The sequence below is a fragment of the Melopsittacus undulatus genome, chromosome Z (assembly GCF_012275295.1).
Source record: "Melopsittacus undulatus isolate bMelUnd1 chromosome Z, bMelUnd1.mat.Z, whole genome shotgun sequence".
Taxonomy (NCBI): Eukaryota; Metazoa; Chordata; class Aves; order Psittaciformes; family Psittaculidae; genus Melopsittacus; species Melopsittacus undulatus.
This window is the reverse complement of record NC_047557.1, coordinates 22240547-22257587: the sequence shown is the minus strand read 5'-3', so window position 1 is coordinate 22257587 and position 17041 is coordinate 22240547. Positions and strand designations below refer to the sequence as shown.

Genomic DNA, 17041 nt, shown 5'->3' with positions numbered 1-17041 from the left:
TCCACACTGCACGCCTTGTGCTTTGACTCACGTAGTGTTTTTAAGGACATCACTTCAACTTTAAGCAAACCACCACCACGACATAAAAACCACAACCATCACCACACACATACGGCGCACACTCTCTTCACCTGTCTCCTGCCCCCCACCACAACATACAATTTCTTCACACCCCTCACTCGAAAGCACGCACGTATGGACACCCCAGCAGCAGATCCCCGTCCGCAGCCCCCTCACCTACGCTGCAGTGCAACTCCCATCCCGGCCTGCTCTGACTACACCAACCCTTCGCCCACCGCAGCCCCTGTCGCGGCGGGCCTCACCTTGCCGTTGGTGGGGGGCTCCTGGATGTAGATGTTGCTCATGGTCGAGAAAGGAGCGTCCCGGCAGCTAACCAACTGCTCAACCTCGACACTCAGCTACCCTACGCCACTAACGCTTCCTACCACACCGAACCTCCCGCCATCTTGGGCGCCTTTATGCAGCGAAGGGAGGTGGGGAGGAGGTTGCCTTAAGCCAGGAGAAAGAATGAAGGGATGTGTGCCTGCCAAAACCTCCAAGGGAATCACTGAGGAAGAAATTAAGTTGAGAAAGACTTCTCCAGGTCCCTGCAGTCTCTCTCTGTGGCTTCCGTCTGGTACTGAGATCCCCTATCCTTCCTGCGAGTGGTACGGTCAGAGAGTGCGCCGAGCAAAGCCTTCCGGCGGGAAGAAGAGACCACCGAGGGCGCGGGCCGGGCTGGGGAGGACAGAGGAGGGAGGTAGTATGGCTCTGCCGGGTAAGGTCGCCCCGCCGGATGTGCGGGGGAAGAAGGGACAGAGACCGACTGACCCCGGTGCTGGCGTGTTGGGAAGGGGAAATAAGCGGCGGGGTGATGGAAAATTAAGCGGGGAACGCGCGCGATTGCGGGTCGTAGCTGGAAGCGTGAGGCGGGGAGGGCGGCGGCGGCGGCTTATCGTGCCTGCTTCAGACAGCCCGGGCTGCCGGTGGAGAAGCGTTGCTTTGGTCTGCACGGCCGGCATTCCAAACCAGCCAGCCTGGGGGCAGCGGGAGGGAGATGGCCTGGAGGAGGCCGCGCGGCGGGTCAGCCGCTGATGAGCGCAGCCATTCGTGCAGTCCCTTCTTTCTAGGCCTGCGGGGTCTCCTCCCAGAGTTTTGGATGAGAGAAGACGGAGTACTGTGTTCCTCTTGTCTGTTATTATAAACCACCTTGTTTTAAAGTTATATCCAAAGAACGCTTGTTGTCAGACTTGGTTTTCCTCCTCGTCGTTTGTTAATGGAGTAAAGCTTGTGTCCCACTATATTATTGTGTAAATGGACCCACCGAGAATAATGAGACAGGAACTGGAAGGCTTGCACTGTATGTGAGGTATTTGAGTCTACGTTAGCCACACATATGGCCACTGCTTAAAGATTTCTTAAGCCTAAGACATGAAGAGTGTTTGGTTGAAGAACAGCTGAGTAAGTCTGAGCCTTGGTAAGCTTCTCCTGAGAAAAGAGAAGACCTTAATAAGCTTACTTCACTTCCAGAAGGAGTTATTGAGGAAGACATCTCATGTTTGCATTCAGAGGTTTCCAAAGATACTTTTGCAGCTTTACTACTAAATGAGTAAGGTCCCTAGTGGTGGTTGCTGCTGTGTCAGTTGTAATTCTGGAAGATTCACATCTTGGAAGAAGAGCATGAGAACAGGAAGCTTCATAGAATCATAGAATGGATTGGTTTAGAAGGGACTTTAAAAATCATATAGTTCCAGTCCTCCTGCTTTGTGCAGGTACAAGTTACTAGACCAGGTTACTCAAAGCTCCATCCAGCGTGGTCTTGAGCACTTTCAGGGATGGGGCAGCCACAACTTCTCTGGGCAACCTGTGCCAGTAATTTGATTTAATAATTAAAACTTCACCTAGTGTAAAACCCTGCTTCTAACATTATTATTTAAAGCATTATTATAACATTATTTATTTATTAAAATTTAAATTATTTAAATTAATTAACAATTATATTTCAGTCTCAGGAATTTGGTGTGTTTGGTGGCAATGTTCTTGTCATTTGCTGGGTGTTTCTTTTGGAAATGCTGGCAAATGGCACCTCTATGTATTACAGGAGATTTTGCAGCATGTGCATGACCTTACTGATCTGACTTCCATGGAATACCAACTCTTTCTTTACCTGTGGGTCAGTTACACAGTAGCACCAAAGTTTACTGAGTATTTCAGAAAGCTGAGACGAAGTATGTAGCTTGGGTTTTACTGCATTTTATTCATGAGTTGTAGTGAACAAGCTGATGCTGTTTCGAGTATTTCTTTGATGTGACATTGCAAGACACAGGTATACTTTTGTTCCTTGGCTCTTGAGACTTTCTTCTTTGTTCCTTACCTCCCTACGTCTCATGGGTTTTCCTCAAAAGACAGTTATAAAACAAGCACCTACACACTGCTGAGTTTATAGACCTGGAAGGTGGCATGTCATAGTAAAGTTTTGGTATCAACAGAAAACCTTGATTTTTTTTTAATTGGCTTTCTAACACGGTTCTTGTAATTAAAATATAAATTATTTCAGGGTTCCCAGTGAATGTTTGTAGGTATCCATGCACTACTAGAATTAATAAGTAGACCTGTAGTGTCCAATTAGGTACCACTGGAATATCAGATAGTTATTACTGTGTTCATGCTGTACCAAAACAAATGCATAAATCTTTAGAGACACAGAATAATTATTAAAATTATAATAGAAAGATCAGAATAAATCAAATGAGAATGAGACTAATGCACAGAAAAGTGGCCTTAGAAATGCACTGGTTTGCTTTTCTTTTTTTTAAGACATCTTAGTGTACTTAATACTCTGAGTCAGGATCACTCCTGTCTATGTATTGACATTATCCAGCTAGGTTTAAAAGAAGCTTGACAGTTCTGTTTAGCAACACCTAATTGATGAAATTTTATCTTTCAGGTGGAAATAAGGATAACATCAGGGCTGGATGCAAGAAGTGCGGCTACCGTAAGTCTGTAGTAAGCAACATGGAGTTACAATGTTTTCTTCAATTTATGATGTTGGAACTGCCTTTTGAAGAGTGGGGGAAAATAAGAAAGAAATGGTCCCCCTTGTGGCACAGATGTTTGTCAGTTTAAATTACCATATTTTAAAAAATTATTTATTCTCTACATTCTTCAGCTACTTACATCTGTTTCTGCATTTGAAAATTCTTCAGTTTTCTCAGGGAAAAAACCCCCACAAAGTGTGCTGTTTTATTCACATATGCTACATTTGCAATGCAATTACTTGAGAAGTTTTGAATTGAATGCATGGTCTTCGATATCTGTTGAGATTAGCATTTGTGCTTCTTCTGAGTCTCACTGCAAACTTAGGCAAGTGTTTCAGCTCAACTTAGGTCTGTTTTAAAAGAAAAAATAGTTTAAAATCTGTATGATCTTCTGTGTGAAGAAAACACACTTCTTTGTGTATTCTATGTTTCAAGAAACAGTTCTGCCACAAGTTCTGAGGTTAAAATTTTGCTTTGCGTTATGCTCTGATCATACAAGCATCTCTGTGGCTGCTCTCCTGATGAATGGAGACAGGTCTTAGTGAAGTTTTTAGTCTGTTAATCACTACCTCTTACTTTTAGAACAATGGAGCAGTGGGCACTGTTCGGCAGTAAATTGTGCTGAACTTTTAACAGCATGGGTTAATCTGTTCTTTTTAATAAGTGCTGTGTGAGATGAAGGAGGAAAAGCTTGCTTCATTATTTCATTGGTGACTTTGCCTCCAAAAAATTTTATTAATGAATTGCTTTGTATATCTGTTCTTCCAACATAGCATGGATATCAATAGATTTAGTGGTTCATTTCTACATGCAGTAAATATCAAGGTTTCTGGAAGTTAACAAAACTTGCAGTCAAATCACACATTCTGTATTTGTGTTCCTAAAAGCTCTGTCTTCAGATGTAGGTATTTTGATATGAAGATGAGTTTATTTAAATAATGACTTGAATTCCAGTGTCTTTAGCTTAGTTTCTCCCAAATCACACCTTCACTTTATTTTATATGTCTTTATTATTCCAGTAGGTTTCTAACTCTGGCCACGATTATTGAGATGTAACCTAGAAAATTAAAAATACTAGCCAAGTGGTACCTCCGTCAGTATTAAGTACTGGTTGTTAAAAATTGTCTCATAAGCAAACAAGATTCTTCTATAACACTAGAGGAGGCAGAAATATCAATGTAACACATTTGCCATGTTTTTTTTAAATATTTTGCTTCATACTTTTAGGTAATTTCTTCAGGAGGGATCTGAGACTATTAAAAAAAAAGGAAAAGAAAGGTTGGACAAAATCTTGAAATTAGGTGTAAGAGAGGTCATAAAGCACTCTTAAAGGGACAACCTGTTGAAATTCTTTGAGGTTTCTTCAAAGTAAGCCTTCTCCCTCCTTGTTCACAGATTGCTGCCTACCATTTTTTCACTTCTCAAAACTGAATCATACTAAAATGTATGTTCTTTAGTTTCTGTTGGTTTTGGTAAATTGTTTTTTCTTTCTGAATGTTTGTTTTGTTCAGCTGGTCATCTGACATTTGAATGTCGAAACTTCCTCCGGGTAGATCCGCAAAGAGATATTGTTTTAGATGTTAGCAGCACTAGCAGTGAAGACAGTGAGGAAGAAGAACTACAGAGACTGCAAGCCATGCGTGAAAAAAAGAGTAAGATGTTGTTATTGTTTTTTGTTTTTAAATAAATACACTAGATACTGGGAATGCCCGTTTTATCCTTTTTTATAACTACTGTTAGTTCTTTTCAGTCTGTGCTTTAAAAGGTGGTCTTTTACTACATGTGCTCAGGCTTCAGAGCTTTGTTATACTGACATCTTTTTTAATTATCATTAATTCCTGTCATAGCAAATTAGTATTGTATGCATTTGGAACATCTCAAAAAGGGCTTCTAAATGCAGAAGATTGTAAGACTGTTACTAAGAAGCTGCTTAGGAGAAAATTACATGGACATTCTGAGTTAATCTGTTGTTTATGGCATGTAGTTTAAAAATCTTAAAGTTAACAGTAACTCTTAAAACTAATGATAAATATGACAGTTTAATTTGTTTCCAGGTTCTAAGTTGTGTTTTGACTGAAACAGCTAGTGAATTGAATTTAAACATTGATATTTGGAGAAGTACTGTTCTTTGTTTGTAAGGTCTAAGTATCAGTTGTTTGTCAGAGAGAGAATAGGTGGGTTGTTTAGCAGATAATTTGAGTTCATTTGAATTTGGACTCCTAAGAGGCTGTTCCCCTCCCTCCTTCTTAGTGGAGGTTGTTCCACCATATGAAGTTTTAAATACATGAATATTCCTCCCCTGTGCCCCTTGAAATGTCATGTTTTGTTCTATTGCTCTCATGTTCCAGGCTCACATTCAGTTCCTACTATAGGTATTATTTAGAAAGGAGAAGGGATAAAGAGAACCTTGTAATTTGCTGGATCACTTCAAAAGAAATGGATAGTCTGCTTGTCAGGAGTACTGAGTTGATACTGCAACAGCATTTTCTGTTCCTTTCTGGAACAAGTCTCTTTGGAAAAACTTGTTCTCATTATGTACTTTTGGATATAAGGGGTTTTTTTTGGCCTTAAACTGATTGAAGATGGATGTCTGCCGGAAAAAGAGCTGTTTACTTGATCTTGTAATAGCTCTGTTTATTATACGTTCTTTCTTGAATTGTGGCTGCTATGTGTACTCTAACGAGATATGGATCTTTAATTTTCCATTATCTAGGCAGGATTTTGCCATTTTCGGGTGACTTCATCTCAAGATTTTTGCACTGTTTTCTTAAAAATAATTCTGAGTGCTTGTTCACACATTCTTGTTTGTGGTTTTTAATTGCTCCAAAAGTAATTTGCTTTTTGTAATTCACATTGGATTCTTTAAAATTTCACTCGAGAAAATACTGGTACCAGTAATTTCTATTCATGGTAGCAAATGAATAACTGCACTACCATGCAGATTCTATGGAAAGTTATTTGCATGATAGAAATAAGATTAAATGCTCAAAAGTTGCTATCTGTTTTAAGGATAAATTGTAAAGCCAGTATTTTCCTGTTAGCTGACATTGTCATGTATATTTATGTAGTGCATTTCAAAGAATTCAAAAATACTTTTTGAACTGCTACAGAAAAGTCTAAACTCAAAAATTTCATCCAGTGTGATAAAAATATTGCTTGTAACTGAAATGTGAAGATGCTCTACAGTACTATAAAGTGTCAGGGCAGGAAACAAACCTGATCAGATCAGGGGTGACTTCTGTCAATTTTTGTAGACACTATTGACAGTTAACTCAAATGTATCTTAGTTATGGCATAGCTATTTTTGCATTGTGAAATGAGGAGGTATGGAAGTTGTTTAGGTAAGCCTAAGAGAATTTTCTTTTTTTGGTACATTCTAGTTAAATTATCTGTTTTCAGACTTGGACAAGACTTTTAGAATACAGAAGAATGGATATGAAAACCTAAAGCTGATGTAAACATGTAAAGTCACAAGTTTGCTACATTTTACAGGCCTTCCTTCATTTTTAGTTCTTGGATCAAAGTCATTAGAATGTAAGTTGTATGGAAAGTTGTGGTACTTTGCAAAATATTTCTAAAATTACTATACTGGACCAGAATTTGGAGGAAAGGAAAGTAAAACTTTTAAAAAGCATTTTGTGGTAATATTACCTTGCTATTGAAGGCACTCTTTTAATGCTGATCTTAAATTAGACAAGTGCTTTGTAAACTGTAATTTTTTATCCATAGATTTAAATGAGGAGGAAGAAAAAAAGAAACAAAAACGAAAAAGCAAGGAAAAAGCAAAATTGAAAAGACCAAGGAAAAGGTAACTATCACATACCTATTTTATTTTCAAAATAGAACTTCAGAAATATTTCTGATGTTTGGGGCTGTTTCTCAGAGAGCACTGCTTCTATTGATGCAACTTTATTTGCAAGTACATCTTAGGTTTAAAAAGCTTCCTGTTTTCTGGTGAGAACTTGTTTGTTCTTTGAGATATGCTAAAGCCATAGGCTTTCTGCTGTGGATTTAGGACCTTGAAGGTCTAGAAAGCTCTCTAGCAAGCTGGAGGTCTGCAGGTCTGAGAAATCAATGCTACCTCTGACTATTCAGTGCTAGGCAAGATGTGGTGGGAAAAGACCAATGAGTCAGGAGGAACATGGAGTTGGTCCAGAGCTTACAGAAACCTCTCTGCAGTTCAGAGACCCTAAGGTTCACTGTGTGCGTGCATGCATGTGTAGACACGCACACTCTGAGTAATATGCAACTATCAGAAGGAAAACTTCTGTAGTTATGCTTAGCATGTGTTGACTTTCAGTGTCACTGTAGAAGCCTAAGTTAAGTGTTACTGTAATTTCAAAGGGAAATGCCATAATACCCAAATCTATTGTGAATCTGAGTTTTGGCCTGCTAATTTTTTTAAATTTTTTTCTTTTTAGATGAGACTATAGACTGGTTAGTCATTAGGACTGTTGATGGGACAATGTCCTGGGAACAGCATTGAGAGCTAGGAAATGTATAACATATTTGAAGGCCACAGTATGGTGTTTTTCAGAAATAATCAAACAGGATTTAACACCGGTTGTATTGGCATTTATCTCCTTCCTTATTTACATAAAGTAGCTTTAACTTAAACTTACAGAAACAGTAGAAAAGTGTCAGTCAGCTGGCTGAGGTCCTTACAGGCAAGTAATTAATAATCATAGAAACAGTAGCATAAATCTGCCCTCTTGAGTATAATAATCATGACTTTTCATTTACTGTCATCTTAATTCTTGGATATATGTAGTCACTCATCACTGCTGGTTAGAGACCAATATTAGCAGCTGCAAGAGCATCTACATTTGTCATACATATTTCTTTTAGATTTTGTATTGAGAGAAATACAATAAAATTTGTCTAAAGGTGTTACTATAGCATTGTTATTGATCAGAAGATATTTTAAAAGCTGGAAGCTCTATCATATTGTCTTGCTTTCAGTTTTCAGTTAATCTGTACTCAGTCTTTTCTTGAATGTTGAAAAACACAACTTGCCTATTCCTTTGTTATTTAATATAATGTAAACATACTGCTTTTCTGGCACAATAGTCTAAATAAATAGTCTGATTATCTATCACAATAGCCTAATTAGAAAAGTCATCGTTCAGTTGAACATGCAGACCAAGATATCATAAGCTTTCCAGTGGATGTACAAATTCTACACCATGTTCAATTTGCGACATTATATAAATACTGAAATTAACCCCCCCACATTATGTTTGTAGCATTATTCTTCTTTAATTATATATCAATCTGTATATATTTTTTTCCCTAGATCTTCCTCATCAAGTGCAGCTGAAGAGGATGGGCCAAAGTCAAAAAGACAAAAACCACACAAAAAAGAAAGAGAAAAGGAAAAAAAGAATAAATCTAAGAAAGGAAAACATCATAAAAAGGAAAAAAAGAAGAGGCGAAAGGAAAAAAGTTCACCTTCTGATAGTTCAGACAGTTCTAGTAGTGACTGAGGTGCTGGCCTATTTTTGTGTTCACTTCTGCAGAGATGATTTTCCTTTCAAATCAAAATTATTATGCTTTGCAATCCTGTTGTTTTAAAATGTATTTATATATTTTATATATATGTTTATGTATATATAAAATATATATATTTGAATATATTTTATGTATATATTATACACATATTTTTAAGAAATCTGTTTGCAAATATCAGTGCTTCAAACTTTTAAAAAGACTTTTGGGAAAAAGTCTTGTTCTTCTGCTTAAAGACATTCAAATCTGATTAGTTCTTCACTCTAAGTTCAGTTGTGAATACTTGTGTTTGGAATCCTTTACTGTAGGATATGATAAAATTCAGTTTGCAGGTCTTTGTGTAGAAAGATGTGGGTTTAAATATATGTACTAACAGAATGGGTAAATCAAACCTGGAAATTCAAATGAAATTTTCTATTATGTTATATTTTAAATAAATGTATGTTTTTCAGAACACTTTTTGCTTACATACATTAATCAGTAAGTGCAAATATGATTCTATTAATTTTTCAGTCTTCTCTGCCTAGGTTTGGTTATTTTACAGTTACGGCCATTTCATCTTAAGCATGGGTATAAAGTGCCACTTCCTAACACTAGTTGTCTGTCCATTTCTTTGAAAAGTAAGATTCCTTACAAAGTTCTAAGAACTATGTTAATACAACATGTGGTGATTAATACTTACATGAATCAAAATGGGAAATTAGAAGACTGACAAGAATTGTGAAGACTCCATTCATTTTAATAAAACTCGCACTGAAAAGTTAAAACCCAAACAAATAAAGCTCTTGTGGAATGTCAGCAATCCGTCATGTTGAGCTCAGTAGCAAAATATACCATTTGCTATCAGGAGCAATGGTAAGCATGTCAACATTTAGTAACTGGGTTCTGAAGTATCCAGTTCATAATCTTGTATTGTGGTAGGGTACTGGTTCAAGACAGACTGATTCTTTAGAGTTGAGCAGGTGGTGTATAATTCTACCTCAGAAATGCCTAAACCTCAAAGTGATTATGTTTACAGCTTGAAAATGCTGTTCATGCCTGTGGTTTCTTTTTTTTTTTTTTGAGGGGGAAGGATTAATACATTAGACATGGAACTGTTTCTGCCTGAGCAGCTTGCATACAGCTGCAGTGTAAGTCTCATGGGAGTGAAAATAAGAGTGAGAGCACCTAGGCCATGGATATTATTGTTAAAAAAGCTTATGTTTTCTGTGTTGGGTTAGAGGACTGAGTCAGTACAAAGTATTTTAATGGTTACTGCACTTGGTCTGAAAGTTAGATACCTAAATATGACTGTCTTTCAACCTTTTATGTCTCAGACCAATACCCTTATTACTGGGCAACTCGTGCTGTAGGTGCTGTGCTAGGAGCATTAAGAATAAAAATAGTCATAGAAGCCAAAGAGCAAAGAGCAATTACCTGTAACCTTCTTTGTACGTCTCAGTAGATGGCAAGAGTCCTTGCATCTGCTTTTTTTTCCTGCTGGCTTTGCTCTACGCTAATTTTTCATGTCATATATAATGATTTTTGAGATGTGCTTGGGTAACGTAGCTGGAGACTGGACCCCTTAATTAGCTAATACCTGTGCATAGTTTAAAGAACATTTATTTCATAAATATTAATCTAACAGATTATTTCACCCTGTTCACTCTAGTTTCCTTAGTGTTGCTGGGACTGTTAGAGCTTGTTTTTGACAGGCTTAACTCTAGACAGTCATTCTGTAGAGAGCACAGGGGAGTTGTGAGCTACCTAAGCCAGTGCTGTTGCCAGAGGAAATACTTAAACAGACCACAGTTTAAGACACAACTCATTATACTCCACCCCTCCCTTCCTTCCCTGAAATGTTCCTTATTTAATGAGATTAGAAGGATTATTGGAGTTAGCAGAATTCAGATGTCATATGTAATTTTCCCATGGTTTTCCTGTGATCTTGTCTCTGATCATCCCATGATGCCAGCTCTGGGGAATGGGAGTTTGTACCCTTCTTGATTTCTGAATCAGCTTTATCTGAAGACAAGGATGGCTGAAGCATTTGTTAACCTTTATTAGAGTTAGTATATCTCTGTGGATACATAATTTATCTATCAAACTTTATTTAATGACAGAGAATGGATAGAAGCTTAAAGTTCAGGAGAAAACTGGTATACATTTTAGTAGTGTTCCTCATACTTTTGTGTAGTTTCACATAGCCATTTTAGATTCTAGTTCTAATTGCTGACATCAAAAGATTACGTATCTAAATGGTAATAGTGTAATTACAGTCCATGTAGCTTTACAGCAGCTATTTATGGTTGTTACAATGGTATTTTGTACAAGAGCGTGAGACATGAATTTCACTATTCATGTCTTGGCACTTGTTACTAGCATACAGCAGCCTTCATTGGTGGGCATGAGGAAACAAAGTAAATACCTGGTGTTTCCTTAAGTTGTCTTTTGCAGATAGCAGAAGAAAGATGTGCACATCTGCCACCCAGCTAATAACTAGAGAACAGGCTGTGCTATAAAATGCACCAAAGGCTGGAGTCACTGAATCAAAGCTCTATAAAACTATTATTTTACAAATAGCTGAAGGAAATACACATTCACAGCACAAAATTTACAACTTCACCATTCTCTGCAACATGTGAGTCAACATGGAAAATCCTTTCTTCTCTTTGTTGATTCAAAGTATATATACTTTTTTATGTACCTAAAGAAGTCGCTGTGGTATTAAGCCCAACTTCAGAATGAAAGAAGTAAGGAAGTCCAGGAGGATGAACTTTTCTTTCTGGGAGACTGGGTTGCTTTTGCCAGGGACTAGGAATGCAAGTTACTGGAAGAAGCATGAAAGAAAGTCTAACAAAAAAGTCTTTTTGTGGATTTGTACCAATGAGAACTTCATTCTTTCAAAGGAGAAAAAGCAGATTCTTAATTCTATGAAAGACATGTTTTTTTAGATAAATAACCTTGGCTTACTTAAGGAAATCTATTACATTTAAATTCTACAAATCTGCTTTGCCAGATCTTTCCAAATCTCTTAATTGTTCTGAATCTGGAATAATGTTCTCTCTCTAGAACATCTGCCAGACCTGTTCTGTGTTTAATTGCTGTTTCTGCTGCTCTTGTATCTTCAGCTGACTAAAAGAGATTAATGGTTTGAATCTGGAGAAAGGCAGCTGAAAGAGTGTAGCTCTTAGGGTCAACAACTTTCTCTACCCATCCTCCACAGCTCCAGAAACTTTATTACTTTTCTTTGAAGTTGCAGCACAAAGAATATTAAAAAGCTGTGTTTCAATGCACACAGTAGAAATTCTTTCAATTTTCACGGATGTCTAAAACTGTAATTTTCCAGGTAAAGGCCCCAAATACTGGAGTTAAGTAAACTAAAGGAAGAAAAAGCAAAGAGGAATATTTATTGTCCATTGTGAAATGAGTGTATGTCTAGATTACTTTTTAATAGCTAAAAATTAATAAACTATTCCTAATATGAGTGAAAACAATCACACGTATTATTAAAGGATGTTTTTACTCTTTTCTAGGTGCTGTAAACTGATCTTTTGTGTCCTAAACAAAGCCTTAATTTATGCAGTTTTTTGCTCTTAAATTTGGTAACTGCATTGTATTAAGTCTCCTTTCAGTAAACTGTTACTGATGGAACTCAAAACCAGAAGAAAATTGGTATTTACTCAGTCTTTGAGGAGGAAGGCATTTTCACCATGAAGATATTGCTATATGAATGTTTGCAGGAAACTAGGAAAACTTGACTTTTTAATTAGTAAAATGCAAGTTGATAAGGATGTAATCCTCCCTAAATATTAGGGGAGAAGATGTAAATAACAGCAAAGAAAGCATTTAAAAGATTATACAAATAAATTGGTATTAGTTGTCCAGGAGTAGATTTAGGCTGGAAACTGGCATCAAGATGTAGTCCCAGAAGAGCAAGAAATACAGTATCTGAAAGTTATCGCATAAATTAACATTCAGATTTTGCATGTTAACTTCTATATATTGGGTAGGTTAACATGCAGTCTGCATTATGTATTTATTATTTCTGTATGATTGTATTTTGTTCTGAAAATGCTAACTTTACACTGTATGCAGATAAGCAATTTTTAGACAGCTATTTATATGACATGAAATACCTATGAAAAAAAGCATGGTTTTACAAGTGAACAATGGTTAAAAAATATTTAGTTTTGTTCTGAAAGCCAAGGTACACAAAGTTTTAATAAGGGTACAGCAAAAAAGTTGTAGTGCCTTTAACCTGTATCATTTCATATAAACTGTTCAAACCCCTTGAAGGGTTTGAGCACGCAAATATTGTTGTTTGAATAGCAAGTACTGTTTTCCTCAGTATTTTCTCTAAATTGTTTGTTTCCATGCATTCTAATATTTATCAATGTAAAGTTCTCTTTTGGAAAATAAAAAACCCTCAAAAAATGGTCCTAAATAATTTGTAAATAATTTGTGAATCATTTTATTGTGGGAACTTTTGAACTTTGATCCCACATTGCTCTATTCCATTAAACTATCATTAACATTTATCCTTTTTGGACCTACATAATGTGCTCGGCTTAAAAAAAGTTTCGTTTCCCTTTGACTTTTAGTGAAATGTAATCTTCTGCATGCCTAAGGCAACTTATCCCTTAAAACCTCTTCAATTCAGATACTTACCAGGTCTTGATTTATGTCCACTCTCTATTAAAAGATAACAGGAGGACATTCCATTCATCCTTGATTGCCAATATGCTGTAAGTGGTCATAAAGCCTGGGGATTACAGCATTTGTCCATTAGGATTAATAAGGGGTGCCACATATAGCAGGGGTTTGAGAGAAGCTGTAAAATTGATTACAAATATAGAAAGTCTTCAAAATGAGCAAAGACTGAAATTTTATTAGTGTTTAGTTCAGGAAGAAGAGACACAACTAATGTTTCCAGAATAACAAGAGGTACAAGGATGTGCATATTTCTGTACACTTTTAAAACAGTGCAACCAAAAGGGACTTTAAAGACAATATAGGCAAACCTGTTTCTTTCACAGAATATGCTACATTTGTGCAACTCACTGTGATGTCAAAAGCTTTGCAAAATTAATAAAAATTTATACATTTGTGTCACTAATGTATATTCCATTGCAATAGATGCAGTAAAAATACAGAGATACTAGCTCTCATGTAACTTGGCACGTTAACTTCCATGTTATGATATGTGGTGGGTATTACCCTATTTAATCTGCCCATCTTCCTTTGAAAGTGGTTGTTGAAAAAAGGCATTGTACTGGCTTCCTGCAGGAATTTCTCTGTGTACCAATCTGAAAAGATTTTTAAAGAAATACTGTGTGACATTTTCTTCTGCCTTTTTTCTCTTGTAGCATCTCTGCATATTCAGTTGTGTGTTCATACACTGTTTTTTTGGCATCAATGTCTTCAGAATTAAAAAAGTAGTATCAGTCTTTTTTTTTTAACTTATGCTAAGCCAGAAGTAATTTATTAATTGTAATTACAGATTGTTTTCCCAGGCAATATTTTTAATAGCCATTAGAAATCAGGAGTAATTTTTCCAAAGTTTTAACATTTGCAAAACCTAGTGGATCTGTGGGGATGGAGCCATAGAGCAAGCATGTTAGTTTGTAGACTTTTAATGAAAGCCTGTCAGTCCTGCCATCTTTTGGACATTCTTTAACTAATTACAGGGAACTTTGATCTGATTAATGTGGACATAGTTCATGAGGGATGTGAGGAAAATGTCAAAGAAATAACTTTGAAAAAAAAGTCATGCTGTGGTCTTTGAGTCCATTCTTCTTAAAAATGCACTCATGCTCACAAGCAGAGTTTTTTGAGTTATAGGGATCTCCCTGTGTTAAATGCCATGAATAGTTTGTGACCTGAAATCTTAAAAGATACTGAAGTTACCTTTTTTTTCTGTGCTATTTAAAATAAAGTCATGCATTCCTCAGATTGAATTAATTTTGCTTATGGAAAGACAGAATTACCATGAGGACATTTTAGATTTATTTTCCCTTGTTGCATTTAAAGTATTTATTTGGGGACCTAAGCATAAAAAAAAAAATATTTTCTGTCTGGGATACTGCAAGGTGAAAGGTGAACAGATCAGTCCGACCTGACAAAAAAACAAAACACGTTGGTTTCTCTGACTAAAAAGAAAAATATCCTTCCAGAGAAATGCTGGCAGCTCGGTTACATGAATGTCTATAACAGGATCGGTGTGGCTCTTAGGAGAAAAGTTTCTGCCTTCCCTAATTGGGAATTAAATCTGAATTTTTGGTCCTTGCTATAGACAATACACTAATATTTCTGATGATGTGGGTATTCCCTTCCTTTCTCAACAAACAGCATTTCAGGAGAAAAACTTGGTAGAAAAATCAGTCAGATCAAACTTTATAGGTTCAATGAATAGATAACCTGAATAAGCTGAACAAACTGCTTTGGGGAGCATATCCTACCAAAAAAACTCCCATGGAGAATTTAAAGGTGTGTTACCTGTGGCAAGAAAACAATACCTGCCTATCCATCACTAATCCCTTACACAGGAAGAAAGAATTTGGTTCTGGATTATGCTGGGTCATGGTGGAATGGCAGAAGGGCTCGTAGTCACTTTCTTCATGTATTACTAACATGGTTGTGCTGACCTGCTCTATACTGTAGTTACAGATTTGTATGGGCTTCATAGCATTATAGTCTAGGATGAGATCAGTTCTGGTGTCTTGCCTACCATCCTAAAATATCAATACAGTAAGTATGACCTATTAATGTTTACTGCTGCTACTAGCTGTCATTTTAGCATTTACATATTCATCATATTTTTTTATCTGTCTTTGTAAATATACTTCTTAAAATGGAGAAATTACCAAAACCTTGTGTAGCACTCAAAATTAGAAAAAAAGACATATTCTGGCAATATAACTAGAAATAAGACAACATTTAAGTTAAATAAAAAAACTTTATTAACAATGTAAAACATTTAATATATTACAGTCTCAGATAATTCTGGCATGCCCTATATGAATTAGTACTTAGATGCAGACACCATGCTTTGAATTCTATTGGAAACAAAATGGGTTGGTGTTGTGTTTTACATTGTTTTGGGTTTCTTTTAAATACTCTTCTTTTAATAAATTATTTATTTCTGCTCCCACAAAAATCTTGTAGAGATACTATCAGCTTAAAAGGAAATCTGTTGCTTTTATGCATTGTGCAGTATGTATGTATTATGATTTCTCTGTATTTACAAGTTCTAAGTATTTTTGTATATGGTTTGTGTATCATAAATTAAGGTATTTTTCTATGAAGTTTTTAAATTGAGATATAGTGGAAGACTAAATATGAATAAGAGCACAAAAAAGCAACTGTGGTTTTTGTTCAAATTCTGTTACAATATTGTTTAAATGTTTTAGAACTTTAATACTTCATTTAATACTGTTAAATAGCTTTCTATGCTTAAAGACTGTTAGGATATGATCAAGTATTTTAATATGATACTAATATGAGTATTATACTATGCACAAACTTTTAGCTGCAGTTTGAACAATAAAAATCCCCTTTAAAGTTATCTATTAACTATAATTCACATGTCTTTGAGTGGTTGAAAGTAAGCATGCAAAACATACTTTAAAAAGTTTTAAAAGCATTCTTAGTTATGCTAGATCTATTCCTCAGCTGGTTTATGACCACCACAACTTAAATTATTAAAACCCTTTTTTGAAAAGGGGGATGGAGAAGAGAAAAAGGAATAGGCTAGTGTAGAAAATGTACTTTATAATTAAGAGTAGCAATGTTCACCTTTTCAGTGGTCAAATAATAGTGGTTTAATCAAAGTTATGAATGATTTTCTTGGTGCTTTTGGCTTAATCTTCTAACTTGAGACAAGACAGCACAATCCAAAGAATCTCCTCTTCCGTCTTCTTACCAATGGATACGGAGTCAAGTTTAGGAGGCTGCTATCATCTGTGTGTAAAACCCCACATTTTAATACAAGCATGTACACATGCACACACACAAGCGTTTTTATCATTTATACATTCTAACAGCAATGATGTGATTAAGTAATAGATCCCACTGCTCTAGGCACAGAGAAAATAATAACCTGAATTTTGTAAATAAGGGTCTTGCAATGCTAATTATCTGGGTCTCTGTGGTAATGTAACAGAAATTTTGTCAAGGAGAATAGCAGTTTATTAATGAAACCTAAGAGAAATTACACCTCCAAAAATGCGACACCTAAGCCACAATACTCCTGCATGAATGAATAATGTTAGGGTCCCAGATGAAACCTAAGCATAAGTAGCTTGAGATCTTGCAGACATACAAGTTTGGAAATGTCAATCCTAAGGTAAATTCTGGCTTAATTTCAGCATAAAACTGACCAGCATGATTTGGTGACCATTTGTGCATATAAGGGAGAATTTTAATTAAAAACTAGAGCACTGGTACATCTCGGTGCATCAAGAGAAGAGGCATTTGTCTGGAAAAGTCAGCACAATATGCTGTCCCTATTTCTG

The 17041-nt window shown here is 36.1% G+C and overlaps 3 protein-coding genes across 3 annotated transcripts in view; 1 reads left to right on the top strand and 2 right to left on the bottom strand.

The window, feature by feature from the left end:
* CWC27 (CWC27 spliceosome associated cyclophilin) overlaps window positions 1-552 on the bottom strand; it is a 120598-nt gene extending 120046 nt beyond the window's left edge. Inside the window, exon 1 of the mRNA XM_031051608.2 lies at window positions 324-552. Coding sequence (XP_030907468.1) covers window positions 324-365 — 42 coding nt within the window. The 5' untranslated portion in view covers window positions 366-552. The remainder of the gene's footprint in view (window positions 1-323) is intronic.
* SREK1IP1 (SREK1 interacting protein 1) lies at window positions 443-9002 on the top strand. The gene is made up of 5 exons (XM_005151917.4): window positions 443-778; window positions 2948-2995; window positions 4550-4690; window positions 6768-6846; window positions 8335-9002. Exons 1-5 carry the CDS (start codon window positions 529-531, stop codon window positions 8522-8524), a joined length of 708 nt encoding a protein of 235 aa, XP_005151974.3. The 5' UTR covers window positions 443-528; the 3' UTR covers window positions 8525-9002.
* A 6461-nt stretch (window positions 9003-15463) lies between these two features.
* Window positions 15464-17041, bottom strand: part of RGS7BP (regulator of G protein signaling 7 binding protein) — a 38073-nt gene continuing 36495 nt past the window's right edge. Inside the window, exon 6 of the mRNA XM_031051630.2 lies at window positions 15464-16487. Within this exon, the coding sequence (XP_030907490.2) occupies window positions 16396-16487 (92 nt within the window). The 3' untranslated portion in view covers window positions 15464-16395. The remainder of the gene's footprint in view (window positions 16488-17041) is intronic.

What these genes read in the sequence shown, in the direction of transcription:
- SREK1IP1 (XM_005151917.4), top strand. Translation starts at nt 529, where the DNA reads ATGAAGGGATGTGTGCCTGCCAAAACCTCCAAGGGAATCACTGAGGAA. An exon ending in AGGTAGTATGGCTCTGCCGG is followed by an intron (nt 779 to 2,947) that starts GTAAGGTCGCCC and finishes TTTATCTTTCAG; the next exon opens with GTGGAAATAAGGATAACATC. An exon ending in AGCCATGCGTGAAAAAAAGA is followed by an intron (nt 4,691 to 6,767) that starts GTAAGATGTTGT and finishes TTTTATCCATAG; the next exon opens with ATTTAAATGAGGAGGAAGAA.